The sequence below is a fragment of the Cnephaeus nilssonii genome (genome assembly GCF_951640355.1).
Source record: "Cnephaeus nilssonii genome assembly, chromosome: 12".
Classification (NCBI taxonomy): Eukaryota; Metazoa; Chordata; class Mammalia; order Chiroptera; family Vespertilionidae; genus Cnephaeus; species Cnephaeus nilssonii.
This window is the reverse complement of record NC_137083.1, coordinates 77,633,089-77,656,784: the sequence shown is the minus strand read 5'-3', so window position 1 is coordinate 77,656,784 and position 23,696 is coordinate 77,633,089. Positions and strand designations below refer to the sequence as shown.

The 23,696-nt window shown below is 58.6% G+C and overlaps 1 protein-coding gene across 8 annotated transcripts in view; it reads left to right on the top strand.

The window, feature by feature from the left end:
* Positions 1-23,696, top strand: part of PRKAG2 (protein kinase AMP-activated non-catalytic subunit gamma 2) — a 217,531-nt gene that overhangs the window by 62,134 nt on the left and 131,701 nt on the right. For 3 of the 8 annotated variants that reach the window (XM_079786668.1, XM_079786669.1, XM_079786670.1), the window contains exons 1-3: positions 3,151-3,772; positions 4,827-4,898; positions 8,025-8,304. In XM_079786668.1, coding sequence (XP_079642794.1) covers positions 3,494-3,772; positions 4,827-4,898; positions 8,025-8,304 — 631 coding nt within the window. In that variant the 5' untranslated portion in view covers positions 3,151-3,493. Of the gene's footprint in view, positions 1-3,150; positions 3,773-4,826; positions 4,899-8,024; positions 8,305-23,696 lie in introns of those variants that run through there. The other 5 variants (XR_013814324.1, XM_079786662.1, XM_079786666.1 and 2 more) reach the window with 3 other exon arrangements.

Here is a 23,696-nt window from a genome sequence, read left to right as displayed (position 1 = left end):
CCTCAGTGGGGGGCCTTCATGGTCCCCAGGTGTGAGGACTCTCGCTGGAAGGGCCTTGCTTTGTATCATCTGATGGTTTCACAACCTCCCCCCGACGACACAGAGGCACCGTGGACTCCTGGACCAGGTGGAGGTCCTGGGGGGCGAGGATGACTTGCTACACACAGAGAGCTGAGGGGACGTGGAGGCCCTGAGCCACTCTGATGGCGGAATCCGTAGCCACGTGGTGTGAGAGAAGTTTACGGCCTAGGGCTATTGAGCCAGCGGAGCCCCTGGGTGGGGGCTGGGGTGGTGGGAGGAACGGGAGGCTCGGGCCGCACCTCCCAGGGCTTCTTTCTTTGGAGAAAGGCCAGCTCACTGGAGGCCGAAGGCCCAGGTCACTGGCCGGGGCCGGGCGGGAGGCGAGCCAGCCGTGCGAACCCGTCGGGACCACCAAAAATCGTGGTTTTCTTTTCCCTTTAACATCAGGAAGTCTCTGAGACGGCAGTCAGGAGCCACGGTGTCCTCTGTGGCACAGGAAGAATCCTGGCCCCTCTCCGAGGGTGCAGGCTAGGCTTTCCCTCTTTTGGCCCCCGTCCCACCCCTGTTGACGAGTTCCAGTGATTCAGGGCTTGTTCCTTATTTTTTCCGAGAGCCGTTATATAACATGCGTGTTTTTCAAGGGCTCCAATTGGCCATGGCTGTGGTCACCACCCCTACCGCGGTACCAGGAATTGCCCGTGTGGCGGTGTTGAGGTTTTCTGCAAAGTCAGTCCACCCGGAGACACCTCTCTGTGCCTCCCACCGGAGGGCTCGCCAGGGCGAGCGCCAAGCCACGATCCCAGCGGGTCAGACACAGACAAGGTTGAGCCCTGTGACTGGGAGTGGGCAAGTGGGGAGATGGGCGGGCATGGGGGTTCCATGTGGGAACCTGAGTGACCTGCAGTTCGGAAGGTGCCGTTCACGGCGTTTCTGGAATCACACAGAGCGTCCGCCAGGACCCACCTGCCGTTTGTTCTGATGACCCAGAGACCGAGGGGCCTTAGAAATCGACCGAGAACCAGAGGCGTAGCACTCAGGAGCTGATGGAGGCACGAGGCAGTTAGAAAGCGACAGACCAGCTGGGGAGTAGCCACCTGCGTGAACTGTCAGGGGTACGTGGCGGGCACGCCCTTCCCCTGCCCTTGCTGTTGCCCACTCCTGGAGACTCTGCTTGGAGGCCCTGAGCTTCGAGGGCCCTGGAGAGGATTCGGTGGTTCAAGAGCGGAAAAGGTTGTTTTTCTGGCTAGTCATGAGGGGAGAGCTGCATTCACTCAGTGCGGCCCTTCTCCTCCAATAGTAACCCCACCTGCTGTTTCGTCCAACAGGTAAGAACAGAGGACGTGGGGCGTAAAGGCACCTTCTGAAATTATCCGGCTAAACCCTCTCATTTGACAGACGTGGACCTGAATTCAGACGTGCCCGAGGTCCCCGGCAGCAAACAGCAGGGCGGGGGCTGGCACGCGGCCCCGGGCTCTGTCCCGGTGAGCAGGTCGCGTTCAGACCTGCCGAGGGCCGGGCCCCGGCTGTGCCCAGCCCACCCTCCACGCCTGTCCCACAGCCCCTTCCCGATGTCGCTGGCAGTGGGTGTCGTGGGTCTGCTCGTCGTGGGTGGAAATGAAAACCTCGCTAGATGTGTTCCTTCTTGGGTAGGAATCACACAGCCGGTAATTCGTAGGAATGTTCAGTCGTAACCCTGACATTTAAGCCCCCTGGTGGGTCCTCAGGTGCAGGCCGTGCCCCGACATTGGCAGCCTCTCTGCTGGTCCTGTATTTGCGCTCCCATCAGGCCTCTTTCTGGGGTACTCCAGCTGCAGCAACAAAGGCGTTGTGTGAGACCGAGCCGAGAGCGTCAGAAACGCTGAGTGGGCAGGACTGCGTCTGGTCCGCAGGCACCAGCACCTCCACCACGGCTGCGCTGAGTGAACAGCCCATCCTGCAGGAATTCACACGCCGCTGGTTGTAAACCGTGTAAAGTCTGTGATCTTACGGAGAAAGGTTGGGATAAGTGGGGGGGGGGGGTTGGTGGGGGGGCGGAAGCTGTAAATAAGACCCCAACTATACAGAGTGCAGACACGCAGGGTGTGGCGTGATCGCATTGGTGGGGGGATACCTGACACTCGCTTCTTCCCAACGTCAGCGCCTGAATTACTTCTAATTAAGAAGCAACCCTTCAGAGAAAGTTGGTGTCGTCAGCCACCTTGGGAATGAATCCTTGAACTTGCGAGTCCTCCCCCATCCTCCCCCCCTGTGGTCTCTCTGAGCCGGGGAGACTTGTTTTCCGTGGAAGAGCTCTGTCTTCACAGCTCGGACATAGGTGGTCATGCCTGGCCCTGGCCACCCCAAGGAGGAGGTAGGGTTTAACAGGAAAAGCTCTCAGCTCGGAGTGGCCGGGCCTGGGTCATCGGCCTGCTCGCCGCTGTCTGGGTGTCTGGCTTTGGGCAGGAGGCTTAATAACCACTCTGACCCTCCGTCTCTTCATCTATACACTGAGATGATACCACCAGACTTTCCTGGTTGTGTGGGCTGCTCTAGGGCCCAAATGAGGCACCGACTGGAAGATTTAAGGACGTGCCAATGGCCGATGAGTGGCGGCTCTGCTGTGGACACCCTACTTGTTTGTGATCGACGTTGGACCTTTGCCTGCACTTCTGAAGAGGGGTAGGGCTGGGGGTTAAGTGAGCGGCTTACACGGTCAGCTCACATCTCGGGAATTTCCCCAAACCTGGGGCTGTTCCCTTTTGTCCGGATGCTTCCTGACAGGTGACAGCATCAGCCCAATCCTGAAGACTGCCTTCCCCGAATGCCCCGATGCTCCTCTCCGGGGCCTGTGGCCAGGTCTGACGACAAGCCCGGAGGACAAAGCTGTGTCTTGGCAGAAACCACAGTGGTGCCTCAGCGTGGCCAGGGAAATGCCCACTCGGCACCCAGGGGCCTGCCTGGCGGCTGGCAGGACACAGGAGCGGGGGGAGTGAAGCAGTGAGGAGAGTGTGGGGCCCTGGTGGGAGTTTAGTCGCAAAACCACAGCCAGGCCCAGCTCCGCAGCCGGGGCCTTCTGGAATGTCTGCCCACCCGAGAGGCCTGGTCCCGATGACTCAGCTGATAAAGGTCCTGTGGCCGGAGCTGGAGCCTGCCCACAGCGGCCTCTCGCTGCGCGCTTTCGTGGTGCGTTCCAGGAGATTAGAGCAGGGAATGTGGGGTGGGGAGCCTTCCAGCAAAGGCCACCACACGGGCCAAGGGACTTCCTGCAGGGATGCTTGACCGAGCACACACAGCGCCCAGGACTGGGCGTGCAGTGGTGGCTGGTGGCTTCGCTGCTTTCGCTCCGGCTGGGAACGGCTGATGGGCCCGCCACAGGCAGGCCGTGACAGCAGGGGCCGGCGTCCTGGGCTTGACGTGCGTCACTGAACCGCCAGGGCCTCCGTGGCGAGAGCGCTGGTTCTTCGGGCTCCTCGGGGAGGAGCACCCAGCGTTTATGGAAAGGCTCCCGCTTGTGCTGAACAGACGTTCGAGGGCGATGGCTACTGGAGACCAGAGAGGAACGTTCTCGTGGAAACGGGAGACGCGGGCCCCACGCCTGGCTGCTCCTCACTCCCCGTGGACTGAGCCACGCAGCGCCCGCTTTCTTGCTGGCCCGTCAGTGCGCACGGGTAGCCCTCATGCTGGGACCAGGGCAGGGGGTGCCTTTTCCAGGGGTTCATTCAAGCACTTTTGCCACCTGCCGTATGCCAGGCCAACGGGCCGGGGACACAAGGTGAGCCGTTCCTCCCGCCCCCCGAGGAGTGAGTCTCATAGAGAAGCAGACTGAATGAGGAATGCAGCCGATGGCCCAGATGCATCTCAAGGACTGTGGGAACACAGATAAGAGAAGAATTGATTTCGCCCGAGCATGGGGACCAGCCAGGGATAACACTTGAATTGCGCTTTGCATGACACACAGGAGTTCTCCGAGCCCGGATTTGGGGCTGGGGGTGGAGGGCTGTGGGAGCAGCACGGCGCGGAGGGAAGGGCTGGGGGCGGGCAGAGGACAGCAGCCGCAGGGCGATCCTGCACAGCCCTGGGCCGGCTCGCGGCCGGAGGGGAGGGGCTGATCTGGGATGGGAGTCGGTTGAGAGGCCTTGAACTGAGGTGTCTGCGCAGTTAAGACAGCGTTCCAGACGAGCCTTGTTTGGAAAAACCACCAAGGGCCTGCCTGGCTGTTGCTAGAAGGAGCCAGGGTTCAGAGCACGCGAAAAACAAGGCTGCAGAGACCGGCACATCTGTGGGGCCCGGCTGAGTGACTAATCCCAACCCTCACTGGTGGGAAGCTGCCAGGCATCTGCCCGGGGCGCTGGCTGAGTCTCTGTGAGGCCGGCACCACACCACAGGCCAGTCAGCGCAGGTCCCGAAGAGACCACACGCCCAGGAGTCCGATGGACAGCCGCGGTCCTGTCCACTGGCCGCTCCCAAAGCTGCGCCTTCCCCCCCATCCCTGCTCCCTGTTGGCTCCTTCCCTCCCTGCCCCTTAGTGCCTGCCTCTTCTTTCTCGTTCCTTCCTCCCCCGTGACAGGTGACCTGGTGACAGGTGACCAGAGGCAGCCACTTCCTATTCTGGAAGGGAATGTGGAGAGTGGTCAGGATTTCTGAGGGGCTAGTGCATCGTCACCCACTTCTTCCACCCATTTGCCATCCATGCCCCTTCCTAATGGTTGATATGGGAGGCGGATCGGGATGGGGTGGTGACACAAAGAGCCATGTGCAGCCCTGGACGAGGCAGATGGGCACCTGAGGGCCACTGTCATTGACCACGTGCTCTGTCTCCACCCTAGGACCTGAGCTCCTTTGCCATGCCGTTCCTGGATGGAGACCTGGAGAGTTCAGAGAAGCACTCTTCTCGTAAGGTAAGGTCACCTTTCTCAGGGCTCACCGGAGGTGCCAGCTTGGCAGGACTTCCTCAGCCAGTGCCCAGCACACACACACTTGTACCTGCACATCCACCTGTGCCCTCACCTGCACATCCACCTGTGCCCCCACCTGCACATGCACCTGTGCCCCCACCTGCACATGCACCTGTGCCCCCACCTGCACATGCACCTGTGCTCCCACTTGCACATCCACCTGTGCTCCCACCTGCACATCCATCTTTGCCCCCACCTGCACATGCACCTGTGCTCCCACCTGCACATCCACCTGTGCTCCCACCTGCACATCCACCTCTGCTCCCACCTGCACATCCACCTCTGCTCCCACCTGCACATCCACCTGTGCCCCCACCTGCACATCCACCTGTGCCCCCACCTGCACATCCACCTGTGCTCCCACCTGCACATCCACCTGTGCTCCCACCTGCACATCCACCTGTGCTCCCACCTGCACATCCACCTCTGCTCCCACCTGCACATCCACCTCTGCTCCCACCTGCACATGCACCTCTGCTCCCACCTGCACATCCACCTGTGCTCCCACCTGCACATCCACCTCTGCTCCCACCTGCACATCCACCTGTGCTCCCACCTGCACATCCACCTCTGCTCCCACCTGCACATGCACCTCTGCTCCCACCTGCACATGCACCTCTGCTCCCACCTGCACATCCACCTGTGCTCCCACCTGCACATGCACCTCTGCTCCCACCTGCACATCCACCTGTGCTCCCACCTGCACATGCACCTCTGCTCCCACCTGCACATCCACCTGTGCTCCCCCCTGAACATGCACCTGTGCTCCCACCTGCACATCCACCTGTGCTCCCCCCTGAACATGCACCTGTGCTCCCACCTGCACATCCACCTGTGCCCCCACCTGCACATGCACCTGTGCTCCCACCTGCACATCCATCTCTGCTCCCACCTGCACATGCACCTCTGCTCCCACCTGCACATCCACCTCTGCTCCCACCTGCTCATCCACCTGTGCTCCCACCTGCACATCCTCCTGTGCTCCCACCTGCACATCCACCTGTGCCCCACCTGCACATCCACCTGTGCTCCCCCCTGAACATGCACCTGTGCTCCCACCTGCACATCCACCTGTGCCCCCACCTGCACATCCACCTGTGCTCCCACCTGCACATCCACCTGTGCTCCCACCTGCACATCCACCTGTGCCCCCACCTGCACATCCACCTGTGCCCCCACCTGCACATGCACCTGTACTCCCACCTGCACATCCACCTGTGCCCCCACCTGCACATCCACCTGTGCTCCCAACTGCACATCCACCTGTGCCCCCACCTGCACATCCACCTGTGCTCCCCCCTGAACATGCACCTGTGCTCCCACCTGCACATCCACCTGTGCTCCCACCTGCACATCCACCTGTGCTCCTACCTGCACTGCCACCTGCAGGTGCCCCCGTATCTGCTCCCTACATCTGGTGGTCTCCTGGTGCAGCTGGAGACAGGGCCTCAAGTGAAAGCTGTGTGGATGGGAGGTAGAGAACTGGAGGGGAAGAGGAATGCAGACTTTGTTGGGGTGCCTGTCAGACCCATGACCCCTCTGAGTTCTTGTTCTTTCCTTGGTCTCCTCACACCTGTCCCAGCACCATCCCTGGAGGGCAGACACGGCCTCCTCCTGACTCTAGAACCTTGGCAGGTCTGCTTCCCATTAGACTCCCTGAGCTACACATGGGCCAGGACTGTGCCGCTGTGCCCCTTGTAATACATCCCATCACCTTCGCGCCCTGTGCCTTGGCTGGTGCCCTCATTGGGAAGGTGAGGATGCCGAAGCTGAAGGCACTCGTCACACTGCTAGAAACAGCTGGGATTCAAACTCCAGTCCTGTGTCCAGAATCCTTGCTTGTGCCACCCTGCTGTCGGGTCACCTTCGTTCCCACTGCTCAGCCACGTCCACAGGCACCCACCACCCACCACGCACCACGCAGAGCTTCTCCTTGTTAATTATTCTAGGATTAGATAAAACTCAGGAATCCTGAGTCCCATAGGTAGGTGGCATAGTGGCGAAACTGGATACAGACAGAGAATCTAAATGCATTTCACGTTAAATGGTTAGAAAGAGAAAAGCGTGAACTCTGTGAGGGGTGAGCTTGAGCTCTGTGGTTCCTCCCCGGGCACGGGCCCTGCATCTCCCTGAGGCCACGCTGCCCCCCCACCCCCGCCCCCGTGCAGGCTGGTGATTGGCAGAGGGTGGGCCTGAGGTGGAGGGTCAATGAAGGTGGAGTCCCCGTGAGGGCATCACATCCTTTAAGGAACCTCCAGCCCCGTGTAGGGGCGCCCTCTGGTGGTGGAAGAACTCACAAGGGCCATGGGTCCAACAGGCACCCCAAGTGGACCGAGGCCCATGGGCACAGAGCTGCCTGCCTGCCTCTGGGTGTGTGCGTTCACCTACCTTCCCGGCACACTGGTCCTCACCAGGGTCTCAGCGTGCTGGGCTGTCCCCGCCAGGCCTTGTCCTTGCCCCAGAAGCCCTGTGACAAGCCGGCGATGCAGCCCGCCTCCGAGGCTTTCGGCCGTGTTCCCTCTGACCGTCAGCAGCCCCCTCACTGCAGCCCCACAGCAGCTGGGAGCTGAAACATGCATCACTTCCCAGCCCGGGGCCTCTCGGGACGGAGCCCAGGCCCGGTGTGCAGACCATAGAGATTGGTTTCCTCCTGTGAGGAGGGCAGAGAACATTGTCCGTGTGGTCGGACCTCGAGGAGGACACATGTGAGGTCTTGAGCATTGAGAACAGGAGACAGACCCGCAAGAAGGTCAAAGGGAGAAGATACATCCTTTCAAGCCATGTCCTCTGCCTGTCATTTCCCCGCCTCCCCCCCGGGCCCCGCCTCCTGCAGGAAGCTGGGCAGAGGTCATGGGCCTCTGGGTAGTGCTGACCAGCCTGCGGATGAGCTATGGGGGGGCGGGGGCAGCTGCCTCCCCAGGCCACTAGCGGCACCTCTGTTTGTGGAAGAGCTTAAGGCTGTTTCTCAGGCAGGGTGCCGTGGAGGAGCAGCTCGGTGACAGGGGACACTGGGGGAGCGGCAGGTGTGAGTGCCCGAGCGAGCTCATCCCTGTGCCGGTCTCTCCACAGGTGGACAGCCCCTTCGGGTCTGGCAGCCCCTCCAAAGGCTTCTTCTCCAGAGGCCCCCCGCGCCGGCCCTCCAGCCCCGTGTCTGCTCCCGTGAGGCCCAAGACCAGCCCCAGCTCTCCCAAAACCGTGTTCCCGTTCTCCTACCAGGAGTCCCCACCACGCTCCCCACGGCGCATGAGCTTCAGCGGGATCTTCCGCTCCTCGTCCAAAGAGTCGTCCCCCACGTCCAGCTCATCTACCTCGCCGGGGGGCATCCGGTTCTTCTCCCGCTCCAGAAAAAGTAAGACCTTGTTGCTCTCTTCCAGGTGGGGGCCGGGCTGCTGGGCCCCTCCTCTGGCACTTGGCCACGATGCCACCTGCAGGGCCGCACGGCGGCCGTGGCTTCAGTTGGTGCTGAGTGAGCGCCGGCACTGTGTCTGTCCCGGGAACAAATCTCCCTCCAGAACAGTGTCGGTCTCCACCCGTCGGCTCCTCCCGACACTGATCCGTTCCGCTGGGCTGGACCGTAGATGTCTGATACGCAGCGCGGCCTGGGCCTCCAGGCCTTTCTGAGAAACAGCAGCCGCTGAAGCTACGGCTTGTCCTGCGCCGGGCGGGCCCAGCCCTTGCTCTGGTCTGCCGATGGGCCGGTGCCCGTGTCTGATACTGGGAGATGGGCGTGCATCTCTTTCTGACAGACTGAGTGTGTTTAAGAGACGGTGCTTCAGGGTCGTAAACATTTGTGGTCTGAGTGCAAACCCTTCTCAATGCAGCACCGCCGATCAGAGCTGGAAATATACCAGCAAACTCTGTAGTGGACTTTCTCTTCTCATGTGTCTTAGAGCATCTCCTTGCTCCGTCCTCTCCCCCGCCCCCGCCCCCCAATTCATCCTGGTGACTAGGAAGGTCCTACTCAGGAAGACAGTGATTTGGAAAACAGACTTGCCCGCAGGCACCAGAGGTCTGGGGCGGTCTTCCTTCACGTCCAGCTTCATTGGTATCGAAACCTGCAGTCGGTGCAGTGCGACCTGGGAGCTGGGCCGTAGCATCCAATCCTCCAGCGTTCCCCATGTACCGCCTCTCAGGGGAGGGGACCAGACCGACAGCAGGGGGTCCTGCTTCTTCCACGGCGCATCGTGCCTGTGGTGGGCGCAGGGAGCTAGGTTTCCTGGGACCGTGAGACAAAGCACCCCAGACTGGGGGCTTCCGCATCAGCAGTGCGTTCCCTCACGGTTCTCAAGGCCGGAAGTTCCAAATCCAGGTGCTCCCGTGAGGCCCAAGACCAGCCCCAGGGAGCACAGCCCCTCTGGAGAGCTGAGAACATGATCTGTCCCACGACTTTCTCTGAGCTCCTGGGGTCGCCCGCAGCCCGTGGGGTCCCTCAGCTCGTAGCGCATCCCTCCCGTCGCTGCCTCTCAGAGTCACATGGTCTGTCCCTCTGTGTGTCTGTGCCCGAGTGCTTCCCTCCGCTTCTTCGGAGGACAGCGTTATAGTGGCTGAAGGGCCCACACCGCCCTGTGAGCTCGCCTTCGTTACCTTGGCAACAACCGTTTCCAAATAAGGCCACATCTGTGGCTCCTGGAAGGTGAGTTTGGGGCAAACACTTCAACCCAGCACACACGTTACATAGGAAAGCCGAGGTCTGCAGTTCACACCCCGGGCTGGGGTGCAGGGGGCGGCGGTTACCGGGTGGCCAGCCTGTTCAGACAGGGTCAGTTCTGAAGGCAGAAAGGGGTCTGGGTGGCCTGGGAGCGGCCGCAGGGGATGCTGGATGGAGACGATGGGCCAGACTTTCTGCGCCCGGGGAGACAGCGGTCCACGCCGCCTTGTGCGGGCTCTTTGAAAAGGCTCTCCCGGGTCCTTGGCCAGAAAATGCCCGTCCAAGGTCTGCCTGTAAGATGCTGTGGCTGAGCTGTGGGCTGCTTGCTAAGGTGCTTGTCCACCGACCGTCTGGGCCAGGCTGTGCCCTGGCTGATTCCAAAGCATTTCGGTCGTTTAACGGCCCGGCCGCCCTGGCGCGCTGCCGCTGGGCCTGGCCTTGCTCGCACATCCCATCGTTGCTCTTGTTAGTGCCAGGCTCTTGGGAAAACCACGCCCTTTCTTTCTCCTCTGAATAATTTGACTCAGAGTCTCAGCAGGGACCCAGCGATGGGACCTCGCTCTGCTCCTTCCCGGCAGGACCCTCAGCCTCCTGGGCGCTCGGTCTCCCAGGTGGGGCCCTGCACCCAGGCTGACGAGCAGCGGCGTGGCCAGGAGGCCTGGGCTGGAAGGGAAGGGAGTGCAAACCACCCAGAAGGAAGCGTGCTAGAGGCCGCTGCTGGCCCCGCAAGGAGGGACGGGCGTCTGGAAAGTGGCGTTTGCTGTGGCCCCCCTTCCCGCCTGCACACCGCCCTCCTGCTTCCCCACGCAGTGTCTCCGCAGGATCCCTCCTTTATTCTGCAGGAAAAGGGGCTGGACTTCGATGCCTGCAGTTGCGTAGCCAGAGTGATGGGGGGGGGGGAGGGCCAGAGGCCGGGGTCTGGGGCCAGCGTCCCCCTCCCCCACCCGTCACGGCTGGTGAGAATGAGGGCGGGTCTCTGGGTCCTTTCCAGAGACCGGCGAGGGCTGCTGTCGCAGAACAAGGAGGTGAAACAGCCTGCAGTTGCTGCCATCACAATGCCTCGAGGCATGTCGTTCCCGGGGGGGCTGCACATCGAGTGTGAGAGGCCCTACCCCTCAGCCCGGTCAGCGGGTCAGGAATGAGGGGGCCACGCGGGCATTGCGGTCAGGTCATCAGGCCAGGGCTAGCTGGGGAATTAGGCAAGATAAAGAATTTATTTCAGGCACTGCTACGTAGATCAGAAAAATATACGGTCTCACGTGATCCTTATAGTAACGGTTACTGGTTGGCATGTGTCCCCTCAAAAAAGACATGCTGAAGTCCTCACCCCGGGGTCTCCAAATGTGGCGGGACCCGGAAGTGCAGCCATTGCCGATGGAATTGGTTGAAGCAAAGTCAGCTCAGGGCGGGTGCGGGCCGATGTGGTATGACTGGTGTTTAACAAGAAGGTGGCGATGTAAAGACAGACGGAGGAAGAATGCCATGTGGCAGCAAAGGATTGGAATGATGCGCCTCCAAGCCAAGGTGCCAGCAGCCACCGGAAGCTGGGAGAGACCAGCACTCCCACAGCCAGGTGTCACAGGGCACGCCCAGGCTCTGCAAACCTGTTTTTTCCGGCTTTGTGGCTGAGTGACCACTAGGGAGCGACATCGCCTCACTGCTGAGCCTGGTCCGGCCACAGGCTGGCCCTGCCCAGGGGGCAAAGAGGAGACTCCCTCTCCCTGGATGGGTTTCCAGCTTGGGGTGTTCGCCTTCAAATGTAACCCCCAAACAGAAGGAAGCCGATGTCACAGAGGAGGGGTGTCCCCGCACGCCGAGCAGCCCGCCCGGGCCTTTCCCAGGGGCGTGGTCGCACAGGGAACACATGGGTCCCAGTGCCGGCCTCCGGGCACGGCGGCCAGCGAGGAGTTCCTGCCCCTGCGGGTTACATCCTCGGGCGGGGAGACATGAGAAATGCGCGTGCTGCACAGAAAGGTCTCAGGGTGAAGGGACAGGTGCTGCTTCAGGAAGGCCTCGGGTGTGGAGGCGTCTGAGCAGGGAGGGGGAGCAGGCAGGCGGGCCGCGGAGGGAATGACTGCACCTGGAGGCATCAGTGTGGCTGCTGTGCAGCGAGAGCACAGAGATGGGGGGAGGGGGGGCAGCGGGGGCCGCCAGAGAGACCTGAGGATCAGCTGTGACGGTCTCCGGCCTCCTTGCACCTCCCCACGCCCTGCCTTCGCCAGAAAGCCTTGCCTGGCTATGCTCGCCGTGAGCCGTCCGCCGGGCTGTCACTGCAGGGGTCTGCGCCGTCTGTGTGCCCCGTGATATGCTCGTGTGACTTCTGTCTTTTGGAAGATGGGGTGTCGGAGCTTTCGGGGGCCTGCCCCTCGTTCCCCAGCTCTCCAAGGTCCTCCCAGTGCCAGCCAGAACCCCATGCACCCCGGCCCCAGGTGTGAGCGCGGCCGAGGTCAGGGCCGCTGAGGGCTCCGGAGGGCCGTGAGCATCTGGATGGAGGGAAAGTGACCGGAACGTGTGGAGAAAGGGCCGGCCCTCGTCACGTCTCTGTGCGGGGCCACGTGATTGGGGGGGCCCTGGAGCTCCCTCTGTCTTCTTCCTCTTGTGGGCGCCTTCTCTCTCTCACCTCAATGTTTCTCCCTTCCTCTCTCTAAAATCAATAAAAACGTATCCTCAGGTGAGGATGTGAAAAACTAGATGCCACAGATATAAGCAGTTTTCTTCCCAGCACCGCACGGTCCTGTGGCAGTGGCTCCCAGGCTGAGACACGGCCGTGCGCCATTGGCCCCCCTGAACGAGAAGGGGCACCGCGTCCTGCGTGGGCAGCTCCGCACCGATGATCGCCGCCGACAGACGTGGGCCCCTGGGCACTGGGACACTCTCTGTCCGACAAGAAAGAAGGCGGTGGAAATGGCTGACCTGGACGGCCAGCTTGTCTGACGACACCGAGAGCCACTCTAGGACAGGCCGGAAGGACGAGGCGACAACGTGCCCTGGGACGCGGGAGGCTCCGCCCGCCAGGGCAGGACCCATGCACCTCCGAGCCCAGCAGCGGTTTGGAACTGTTTTGACTGCGGCCCCAGGAGGAAGTACAATTTATGCCGCAATCCCGCACGCGTGCTGTGCGGCGAAAGCCCTTTCCTGTGAAGCGGTATCTGCCCTGGCGTCTGCATGCTGCTATCCATTCGACTCCTGTTTGTTCCCAAAGCCTGCTTCAGGGGACCCACGTCGGCTCCTCCGGGGCAGGAGGGGGGTTTGCCTTAGGGAAAGGCCGCCCTGCGCGGTCAGGAGCAGTAGGACGGGGTTGGAACGGCTGGAAGCAAGGGGGGCTGGAACTTCTCGGGCCCAGGGAGCCAGGGACGGAAGGAAACCTTGGGGTTTGGCCCGAGGCGGAGGGCAGGCATGGGAAGGATCCACTTCTAAGACTAGCTCACACCCATGACCGAGGCCTGTGTGCTTTGGACACCCAAGTAGATGTCATTCTCTGTCCATAGTTAAGTTAGGATGCAGACCCCCGTGGAGGGCTGTGCCCAGGAGCGGGCCCCTGCACCTCGGTTCTCCGTCTCTGCGGACGTCACGAGGACCCTTTGAAACTGGAGTGAGCTTTCCAGAGAAATGTCTTTCACTTGTAAGACTTCCGGCCCTTTCTCCCGTCTGTGTATTGGGTTGTAGATGGCTCTTCCTTTCTCGGCCAGCGATCGAGTTTATTTTTTCAAAGAAAAGTCTGCTTTCCCATAAAATGCCAAAGGTTTTATCCTGTGTGTGGAGGATGAACTGGGGCTTTTAAGACTGTAATTGGGGCCTCCAGCACTTTGCTCCACCTGCCAGGGCTCCTGATGCCGGCCCGCCTGCCCCGCATGCCCCGCCTGCCCCGCGATCGGCCAGCGCAGGAGTGCGACAGCCCGTCTGCTCCAGCGCCGAGCAGGTCACGCTCCAGGTTCTAGGCCCCGCACTGGGTCTGCACGCGAGGCGGTGACTCTGCAGAAGCTCCGTGCTGACCCTTCCCTGGCTTCTCTTAAGGAGCCCGTTTCCCTGACATGTCAGTCCGGGTCCTACCTACAGGGCACTCCGCGGGTAGAGCAGACGAAGGCTATGAGGGTGAGGGAGGACGGAGAAGCCAGCCAGAGACCAGCGGGGAAGCTTCTCCCTCCCTGGGTGGAGAGGCCAAGGCAGGGGGCACGGGGAGGGGCACGCAGGGGTGACCTGGTGGGAGCCCGAAGTTGGTCTCTGTGGCAGGATCCGGAGACAAGGGCGGCTGCAGCCACAGCCGGAGATGCCGCCCAAGGCCTCTCCCTCCCCCGGGCTGCAAGCCAGCTGAGAAAGGGGCCTGGCATCATGGCCGCAGGGTCAGCCCCGTGCACCAAGCAGAGCGGCTCCGGGGGTCACCCCAGCTCCAGAACGTTCTGTAAGGGTCCCATTGAATGTGCATGCATCCGTCTCAACTTTGTCCTGAGCCCCACCCTGCCTCCTCCTTTTCCTCGTCTCGAATGCTGATCCCGAGAGCGTTCCTAACACGCATCCGGCACGTCCGTTTCCGTCTCAGAGTCTGCCACTCGGAGAACCTGCGACTCTTCTTCAGGTCAGCAGGTGCCCCCTTCAATCCTCCGCCCCAGGGTCCCGAGGCCGGAGTGGCCAGTGGGAGGGAGGAGGAAGGAGGGAGTGGGTGGGATGAATGAATGATGAATGAATGAATGAGGCAGGATTGAGCCAGGCCTGCGGTTGGGTTGGCAGTAGGTAGGTCTGGGACGGATGCTTTGCCTGCTCATGGACGTTGTCCCAGTGGCCCTGGTTCTGTCTCCACATGCTGCCAGAACCCAGAGTTGCCTGAGTTTTACCCTGAGCCTGGCTAAATACGGTTTCCCTGGCTTCGCTGTGCTCCACGGCTTGGTTTCGAGGCTGAGAGCGCGCCCAGCCATCCACAGTTGCCCCCTGAGCTTCCCTGGCTCAGCCAAAGCCAGGGCCTTGGGCCCGGCGCGGCCGGAAGCCTGCTGGATCCGGGCAGCTGGTGAGGTCTGACTCCTGGGCTGAGCAGACTTCAGAAAAACGTGACTCCTCTTGCCTGCCCACAAAGAAAGGAATGGTATGCCCGGCATCTGAGTTTCCTGAAAAGTCCAGCCAACACTCCGCAGAGCTATGTGGCCGGGCACCCAGTGTGGTCCCCTGGGGGAGCGCCCTCTGGTGGCTGTCATGCAGATTCCCGGAAGGAGCCACAGGACTGGGTCCAAGGAGATGCTGAGGAGTGCTGCCTGACCACTTTATTTCTTAATTCCCTTTTTTAAAATCACATTTTACTTGGACAGTGTCAACTTTTACCGCATTTGCTTATCGCCTCTCTCTCAATACAAATGTGTGCGTGTGTTAACATGAAATCTAAACCATCAAGAGTAATGGAATAACTCCTAAATCCTTCAGTACACATTTCACACCAACTAGGACATTCTCCTACCTACAGTTTAATGACCGAACTCAGGAAATTAACATTAATGTAAGGGTCTCCGCTAAGCCATAGACTATTCACATTTCACAAACGGTCTCAATAGCTCTCCTTTTTTTTTTTTTTTTTTGAAGCAGAAATCTGTGATCCCACATGCATTTGGTTGTCCTCTCTCTTCTCATCTCTCTGCATCAGGAGCAGCCCTCAGTTTCTTTCATGTCTTCAACATTTTTCTAGACTGCACAGGCCAGTGGTTGTGCAGCCTGACCTTCACTCCGGGTGAGCCCAACATTTCCTCCTGATTAGATTCAGGTTTGCTGGTCAGGCAGGCTGCCACAGGCCGGTGCCCTCTCCTGGCCTCACAGCGGGAGCACGTGACAGCTCCCTGAGCCGTTCCTGTGATAACGGCCTGGCGGCTTGGTTAAGGGGTGTGTGCGCATGAGAGCTCTCCACACTAAGAAAGGTGTTACTTTCCCCTTGGTGAGTAACAGTCCATGGGCACCAACGTGGGTATACCTGCTTTCTCTTCAAATACCTGCTTTCTCTTCAAACTTGCCCTTGCTAGCTTTAGCATCAGTCCGTTATTCTTGCCTGAATTATTAGTGTGGTGTCTGCCAAAAAGTGATTTTTTTCTTTGATTTTGTCACTTATTCTACATGGATTGGTGGAATTCTACTCAGGAAGCAGTTTCCCTTCCTCCCTGTGTTATATATAGACCCGTGGATTCATATTTTACTCAATGAGTTTTCGCTTGTCATTTTCATATTCTGATGCTCAGATTGTCCGACTTGGCCAGCGGGCGCCCCTCCCAGCGGGCCCCAGGCTCATCCTGTCCTTCCCCTGCCCGGCCCTGACATCAGCCGCTTCTCCAAAGAGCCCTGGTTACGTTCAGTAGCAAATCCTATTTAGAAATAAGATCTGGGTGCCAATTGTGCTCATTGCTACTGGGGTGTTGTTGCCTCCAGGCCCAATGAACAGACAGACCAGTAGTTGGATAAAAATACAAGGAGGTACATCCACACAGTGGAGTACTATGTAGCTGTAAAAAATATAAAGATGGTATCTTTGAACCAATATGGCAAAAGAACATTCTCATACCACCACCACCTAGTTCCAGAACCTTTTATAACTCCGAGAGGAAACCTCATACCCATTACCATCACTCTCCACTCCTCCCCCACCCACCCCAGCTCCTGGCCAACACGAATCTGCTTTCTGCTCCTAAGGATTTGCCTGTTCTGAGCCTTCATATCAATGGACTCATGCAGCATGTGGCCTTGTGTGCCTGGCTTTTCACTCCGCCTGCTGTTCTGAAGGCTCATGCATGTTGTAGCGTGTGTCCGAACTTCATTCCTTTCTATGGATGAAGCACATCCCGTCGTCCGTACATGCCATGTTTTGTTCAGACATTCACTGTTGATGGACACTTGGGCTGTCCCGCATTTTGGCTGCTATGAACATTCATGTACAAGTTTTTGTTTGAACCCGGTTTGTAGTTATTTGGGGTAAATACCCAGGAGTGGAATTTCTGGGCCATTTGGTAATTCTATGTTTAACTGGTTGAGGAATGGCCGAACTTTTCCACAGGGGCCACACCATTTTACAATCTCACCATCCATGTACGGGGTTTCCAATTTCTCCATCCCTGCCAACACTTACACTTTTCCTTATTATTAGTACTAGAGGCCCGGTGCACGAATTCGTGAACAGGTGGGGTCCCTCTGGGTGGCCTGCAGGGATCAGGCTCCAGCTCCTGCCCCCAGCCTCACAGCCCCACCTGGCACCCCACCATGGCCTGGCGCCACTCCCTTACCTGCTCCACCATCCCACCTGTGGAACGATTGATCGAGGCTGGGCCCCCGCCCGGCTCCCTCAGCATCTGGGATCTGGGCAGCAGCCCTGCCCCCTGCCACCCCTGCTGGTCGCCATCTGCAGGGTGATCATTGGGGCGATCAAGCCCTCGCTCGCACCCACCTTGGCCTGGCACCACACACTCACCTGCTCCACCATCCCGCTGCCGCAGTCCCGCTCTCATCGGGCCCATCGGGTCCGGCAGTGCCTCCACTGCCGCCTACTACCAGCGACCCATCTCTGATGCCCGCCACATTCCACGCCGCCCCCTGGTGGTCAGCACAAGTCATAGCGATCAGTTGGACTCTCGGTCTCCTGGTTGAACTCTTAGTAGAACGACAATTTAGACTTTTAAATAAAAGCATATTAGGCTTTTTTTATATAGGATTGTCATCCTAGTGGGTGTGAAGTGTATTGTCATCCTAGTGGGTGTGAAGTGTATCTCATTGTGGTTTTGGTTCCTCATTCCCTGATGACATTGAGCATCTTTTCATGTGCTTGTTGGCCATTGCATATCTTCTCTGGAGAAATATCTATCCATTTCTTAATGGGATCATCTCTTTGTCATTGTGTTGTAGGAATTCCTTATATATTCTGGATACTAGACACTTATCAGATGTGTGCTTTTCAGGTATTATCTCTCTTTCTAGGAGTTATCTTCTCATTCTCTTAATAGTGTCCTTTCATGGACAAGGTTTCAATGACAGAAATACCTTCATGTGTTGCTCCTTTGTACTTGGTCCATAGAGAGACTTGTTGACATGATGGATGGACGTCGGGAGGTTGATTCTGGGGACCACAGTTCATTATTCCTAGGAATAACTCTCCCCTGAGAGAATGAGACATAGGACATACCCCTCTCGCTGTCCCCACCACATCATGAAATCAGACAATACAAAGTGATACATTCTAGTCCCCAAAACCCAAAAGGGACCTTTTAAAATTACATACAAATTCAGCTATTTTATGGCTTATCAACATTAAACCTCATCTGTTGTCTAATTACCATGCATGATCAATACTTCCCACAACTTCCTCAATTTCCCTTCTACCTTCTTTTTAAAAATTAATCAACCTTTGTTTTTTTGGGGGGGTGAGGTTTCTTGGGGTGATAAAAAATTAATCAACATTTATTTTCATACAGAGACTTTTTAGAAAAATATTTTAACCATTCCCTTGCAATTTTAATCAAAACAGAGGTATTACATATCATTTATAAACTAGTGCTGGGTGTATATCTGTGCTTTACATATAAATAGAGTACGTCGCCTCTCCATGAGCCCATTTTCACCCCCATAGGGGCAATATCTCCCCCTTGAGAAGGGTGCCTTACACAGAGAAGACTTGGAGGTGAGGGATGTTAGTGAGTATAGTAACATTGATTAATTTGTGAGAAGGCCAGTCTGAGTTATAGCATGTGAGTTTTATATGTTGTCAGCCTCAGGAAACGAGCCAGCCACAGAAGCGAACCAGCCACATATGTGAACTTCCCAGATGTCTGAAACGTAAGCCACTTAGCACCCATTTAGATGCATTAGGCGCTTTGTGGTTTTCTTAATCAAAAGATACTGAATATAATGTCACTGTTCATGGATGCCATAGGGTCCTAACACGTTTGCCCTGTGATGCCCCTCGGCATATCCAGCCACCACTGATACACGAAGACCAAGTTCAGGGCTAAAGGCCCCCCGACCCCTCCTCCTGAGTCGTGATAGTCCATCCGCTTCTGTGCAGGGACGCGCTCAGTGACACCAGCGTTCTCGCTTGGAGCAGCACCCTCCCCTCCCATCGCTGCTAAAAAAACTCGTGTTCTTTGTGTGTGTGGCCACAAAGAGGAACTTGTTAGTAGGAGAGGCCCTTGGCTCCTCATTCAAGAAATCAAACGTTTGGGCTGGAGGACGTTGGCTGAAGAGCAGGGTTTGTTCGCTAGCCTCTGGCTTCTCGGAGCTGGGCTCTGGCGCGGGAACGGCCGTCTATGGGCTCCTGTGCAGGTCCGGGCCCGCCGGTCAGCGGGGGCCGCCACGCGGGGGTCCGTAACGGAGGCTTCACTGCGGCTTCCCCCGAGGTGTCTTTCAGGACCGGCGGTGTCATCCCGCGTAAAATGCTCTTTTATCTCATGTGACTTCCTTAAAAGCCTGTGGAATGGGCTAAGGCTATACTCTGACCTCTTTTATGGGAGAAGCATGGACGAATAAAGTACATGGCTCAAAATCGCATGCCCGAAGTGAACCCGAACTGCTTTAAGTGCTACGCTTGACCCAAGTATTTTACACACGACTCCTACCCCGCGTTGTGCTGTATGCCCCTGGTCAGGAGAAACAGGTAAAGGCAAAGGTCCGCCCAGGCCTCAGCGGCTACGCCAGAGTCTGCAGGTGAGGCAGTGCCGAGCAGCGGGGTCCTCCTGGAGAAGCCCCAGATCCGGGGCCGGAACCCTGCTCGGGTGCAGGGAGTGAGGGCCCAGGTGGCCACACTCCAGCTTTCTGCCCAGCAGGTGACTTACCGCGGCCTTGACTCTTGCCCAGGGTTTCGCAGCTTCCTGTATCTCTTGATCTAAGACGTAACTCAGAAACAGGGATTCGGGGGCATGGCTGCCAGACCCTCTGGCACCTCTGAGCGCCCCTGAACTGTGACTCCCGAGGGGGCACTTGGAAAGCCGCAGGTAGCAGGGGACCCTGGTCTTCAGAGCCCTTGGCCTGGCGTGGACCCAGGGACTGCAGGGTCCCCTGAAGGGATTAAATCAGACCCCCCACACACACTGCTGAGCCCTTCCATGGGCTGTGGTGCCCCTTTCAGAGGCTAAGGATACTTCAGGATTTCACATTTGGTGGTGGTGGTGGGGGGGGCGGTGCTGCACTTTGGCATGCTAAGAATAATTCCTGCCATGGTTTGTCACTTTTTCTATGCTTTCTGTATTCTTAAAGTGACCGTACCCCTATTGTCTCTGGGTTTGGGTGTCACTCACATGAGCTTGCAAGTTGAGGAGTTTTGTCTTTGCCCAAAGAAACCACCCTCTTGTCACTCAGAGAGGCGCTAAGCTCCTGCCCGGGAGCCACGAGGCTGTGCATGACCGTGAGTGTGTGGTGACGCGGGCGGTGCTGGCAGCCACGGGGGCCTGAGTCAGGGGCCCCGCGCGCGTCCACAGCTCTGGGCAGGGCCTCGGAGCCCGGGGTGACAGGGATCGCACTCGGTCACGTGCTGCGGTGACCTTCAGAACTGGCCATGAAATAGGACACGGGGTTTTGCAACCGGCAGGAGCGCCGGCAAATGGTGCTAAGGAGCGCGGCCGCTCCGGGCGCGGCCGCTGCCGCTTACGTAATGGGGCTGTGCCGGGCCCGCTGTCTCCGGAGACCTGGGTGCTTTTCAGGTTCTGTCACAGGACCCTCCGAGGTTTCAGCGGACAGGCATCCACGGACTTTGTCAGCTCCCGGGGGAGAAGAGACAGCCTGGGCCCCTGGACGGGGGACCGGGACCCAGGATGTACCCCACCCCTTCCCCTGGCTTCCCGCCCAGGGGATCGGGGCCAAATCACTGGGCTTCTCCGGACCTCTGTTCCTTTTTATTTCGTAAGCTGAGCAGTACTGGCTGGCCCCCCTGCCCCCTGCTGGGCACAGGAGTGAGGAGGGCCATTTGGGAGTCTGTAACTGGGACAGACGGACGGCACTGGGAACTCCGCTGGGAACTCGGGCTCCACGCAGCCGGCTCCGCTCTGCGGGCTGCTCCCCTCGGTGCGGTCCCGGCTCCCCTGCACGTAACACAGCGCGGCTTCGGGGTGGGGACGGCTGGGCCTTTTCATTTTTTGACTTGAATTGGGAATCCAGAGGCAGCTCGGGCTCCCAGGGGCGCTGCTGCGTCCTCACGGCTGAGCCGGCCTCGGGTGGAGGGGGGCACTGCCTCGGGACCGTGTGGCCCCACGAGAGTCCCCTCACCTCGGGGCCTCCTGCCGCTGCGCAAGGGTGAGCACTGGGTGGGGTGACAGACCAGCTGGGCCTCGGCGTGGGTGCTGCACTCTGGCTGCTGAGTGGTTTGCCGTATCCAGAGGTGCGGAGGGAACCACCTGGAGAAATGCGAGCATCAGGACACCTGGCTCCCCGCCCCGCTCGCCCTCCCCCCCCATGCCACAGGCCGGTGCTCCGCGGACCTGCGTGGGGGACATGCAGAGCTGTAGCTGAGCACGTTGGAGCCCTGCAGAGGGCAGCAAGGGGTGTCACAGCCTCCTGTGGCTCCAGGGGGGAGGGCCAAGGTGCCCGGGACAGGATATGCTGCCCCAGATGACCGGTGCAGGGCACACCTGCTCCTGGTCCTGTCCCATCTCCGTGCCCGGGAGCCCGTGCTGGAACCTGCTCCCTGGGTGCTGGGCCCCACCCTCGGAGCTTTCCGGCCGGCTGGGGACAGGGACACGCAGGGCGGGGACATGACTTGCGCTCAGTGTGAAATGTCTCCAGGAGGTACTCTCCGATGTCACTTGTGTTTCTAGCTGTCAGCTACTTAATAGTTGAAAAACTAGAAGAACTACAGCAAGAAAAACAAAGAACACTGGTCGAATGGCCTGGAGTCAGCCCCTCCCAGACCTTGTGGAACGGGTCAGAGTGGTGATCTGGGCGGGGCCGCCCTGGGCCTGGGACGTCCAGTGACCCAGGCCCGTTCCAACCGAGAGACGAACATCGGACCCAGAAAGCCTGGCCCTTTGAGGGACATTTGCAAACACGGTTCCGTCTTGGGAACCAGTAGTTCCTTGTTTTTTTAACCCTTCCCTTAAAACAATCCCCCAGCACCCCGGGTGCGTCCCAGCTGGTGGAGGAGGCCCCGCGCGCGTTTGGGGCCAGCCGCTGGTGGGGCCGGCAGTCGGGAAGGGCTCGTGCTCCTGCGAGTGGTCCCACGGGTCCCTTCTCCTGCCGTGTGGGTGTTGCCTGCCCCGTGCAGCGTGCGGTCCCCTGGGGAGGGCAAGGCGTTGAGGAGAGTCCCGAGTTAAGGCATTTCAGATATGTGTGGGTCAGACAGGAACACCAGTGGGCGCCTGTGGTCAAGTTTCCAGGGACTTTGCACACCAGTGCCTGCCACGTTGGACCCAGGAGAGTGTTTGCGCAGAGAGAGTGGCAGGGGCTGGGTCCAGCCTCCCTCGCCTGCCTCCCGGGGAGCAGCTGCCCGGAAACCCCGTCAGCACGTGAGGCTTCTACCCACGCGCGTCGGTGAAGCTGAGTCCAGGGAGAACATCTTGACTGAGGTCAAAAGCACATGTTGCTGTAGTTGGGGTCTCTCTGGGGGAGGGGGGTGCACTCTCAAGGCTGTCACATTTGTCGTCACCTAGCTTTTCCTAAAGCTGCCCTTCACGCCGCTGCCAACTCCTTCCACCAAGAGCTTGCCGGCGTCCTTGACCACCGCGAACTGTGCAGCCAAACACGGCCGTCTGCGCGTCAGCCCAGCGCCAGCGTCCCTGTTCGCATATTCTGCTCCCGCCTCAGGCACAGAGCCGTGACCGGAGGGTCCAGCTGGCCCTTCCCTTCACTCGGCCGTACCCTTGCTCTGCTCTGCGAAGGCACCAACCTTTCTCACAAGCGAGTCCATGGAGCGTGGAGCTGCGCGGGCGCAGCCTTGGGTTCTGGGCCCGCAGGGCGGGGGACCGGTGTTGTCCGACTCCCGTGCTCAGCAGCCGGGCGCGGCTTCAGGAAGGCGAGTGGGGCCGCGTGGTGTTCCCAGAGCCGGGCAGCCTGGTTCAGGTCAGCTCTGCGTAGACACCCGCTCGGCTGGCTGGTGTTACAAGATGAACTGTGATGGGAACAAAGACTTTCAAATATGGTGCCTCTCTCTTGCCTGAAGATCAAAATGATAAGCGGGAGGCCCGGGCCGGGTAGCTCAGTTGGTTAGAGCATCGTCCCGATTCGCCTAAGTTGCTCGTTCCATTCCTGGTCGGGGCACATGCAAGAACCAGCCAATGAATGAATAGATAAGTGGGACAGCAGATCGATGTTTCTCTTTCTCTCTCTCTCTCTTCACCCTTCCTCTCTAAAACCAACAAATAAAAACACATAAATAAAAAAATTACAAGTGGGAGTGGAGAGAGAGGAACTTCCCAATCACTCCAGCCCCACCCCAGGGTCCTCTGACGTCCTGTAGGTGCAGCCAGGCCGTTGCCCAGGCCTCACCTCTCGGCTGGTGGGTTTCCCTGTGCACATGCATGAGAAAGTAGGGTGAGGCGGGGCATGGTGTGCATTTTGGAATCAGATAAATAAGGGTCAAGTCCATGTTCTTCCAACTTGTTAGGTGTGTGAGCCCAGTCAGGCTGCTTCCCTGACTCGGCGTTACTCGTCTTTAAATAAAACGGTGTTACTAATACCTGCCCACAGGTTGTAGGAAGGATGAGATAAATAATAATTGTGTGGTGACCAGTACTCCGACTGGCATGTGGAAAGCACTCCACAAATGGGAGTTATTATTTTACTAATTAAAATGGAGTTCTTAGAGGACAAGAATGCCTTCGAATTATTCATAACACTAATCCCCTCCGTCAGCACCTGCCCTGTACCTTTGACGGAGGTTTAATCACTGCGTGATGAGTGAGTGGCCGTGTGCACTAAGCAGGGAACACCAGGCGTAACTGCGTTGCTGTGTTTTCAGTTTCATTGCTACGCTCTGAAATATTCTCTCTTGCTGCATACTTTATCACTAAGGCAAGAATATTATATTGACTTAGATATAACATCTCATTTTCCTTTTAATCAAACATGCCCTGTTTTTTCTTACTGGAACACTGGTTTAGCTGTTTTTTTGCTAAAGAAGTTTGGCTTTATTTTTAAATCAGAACATTCAATTTCCATTA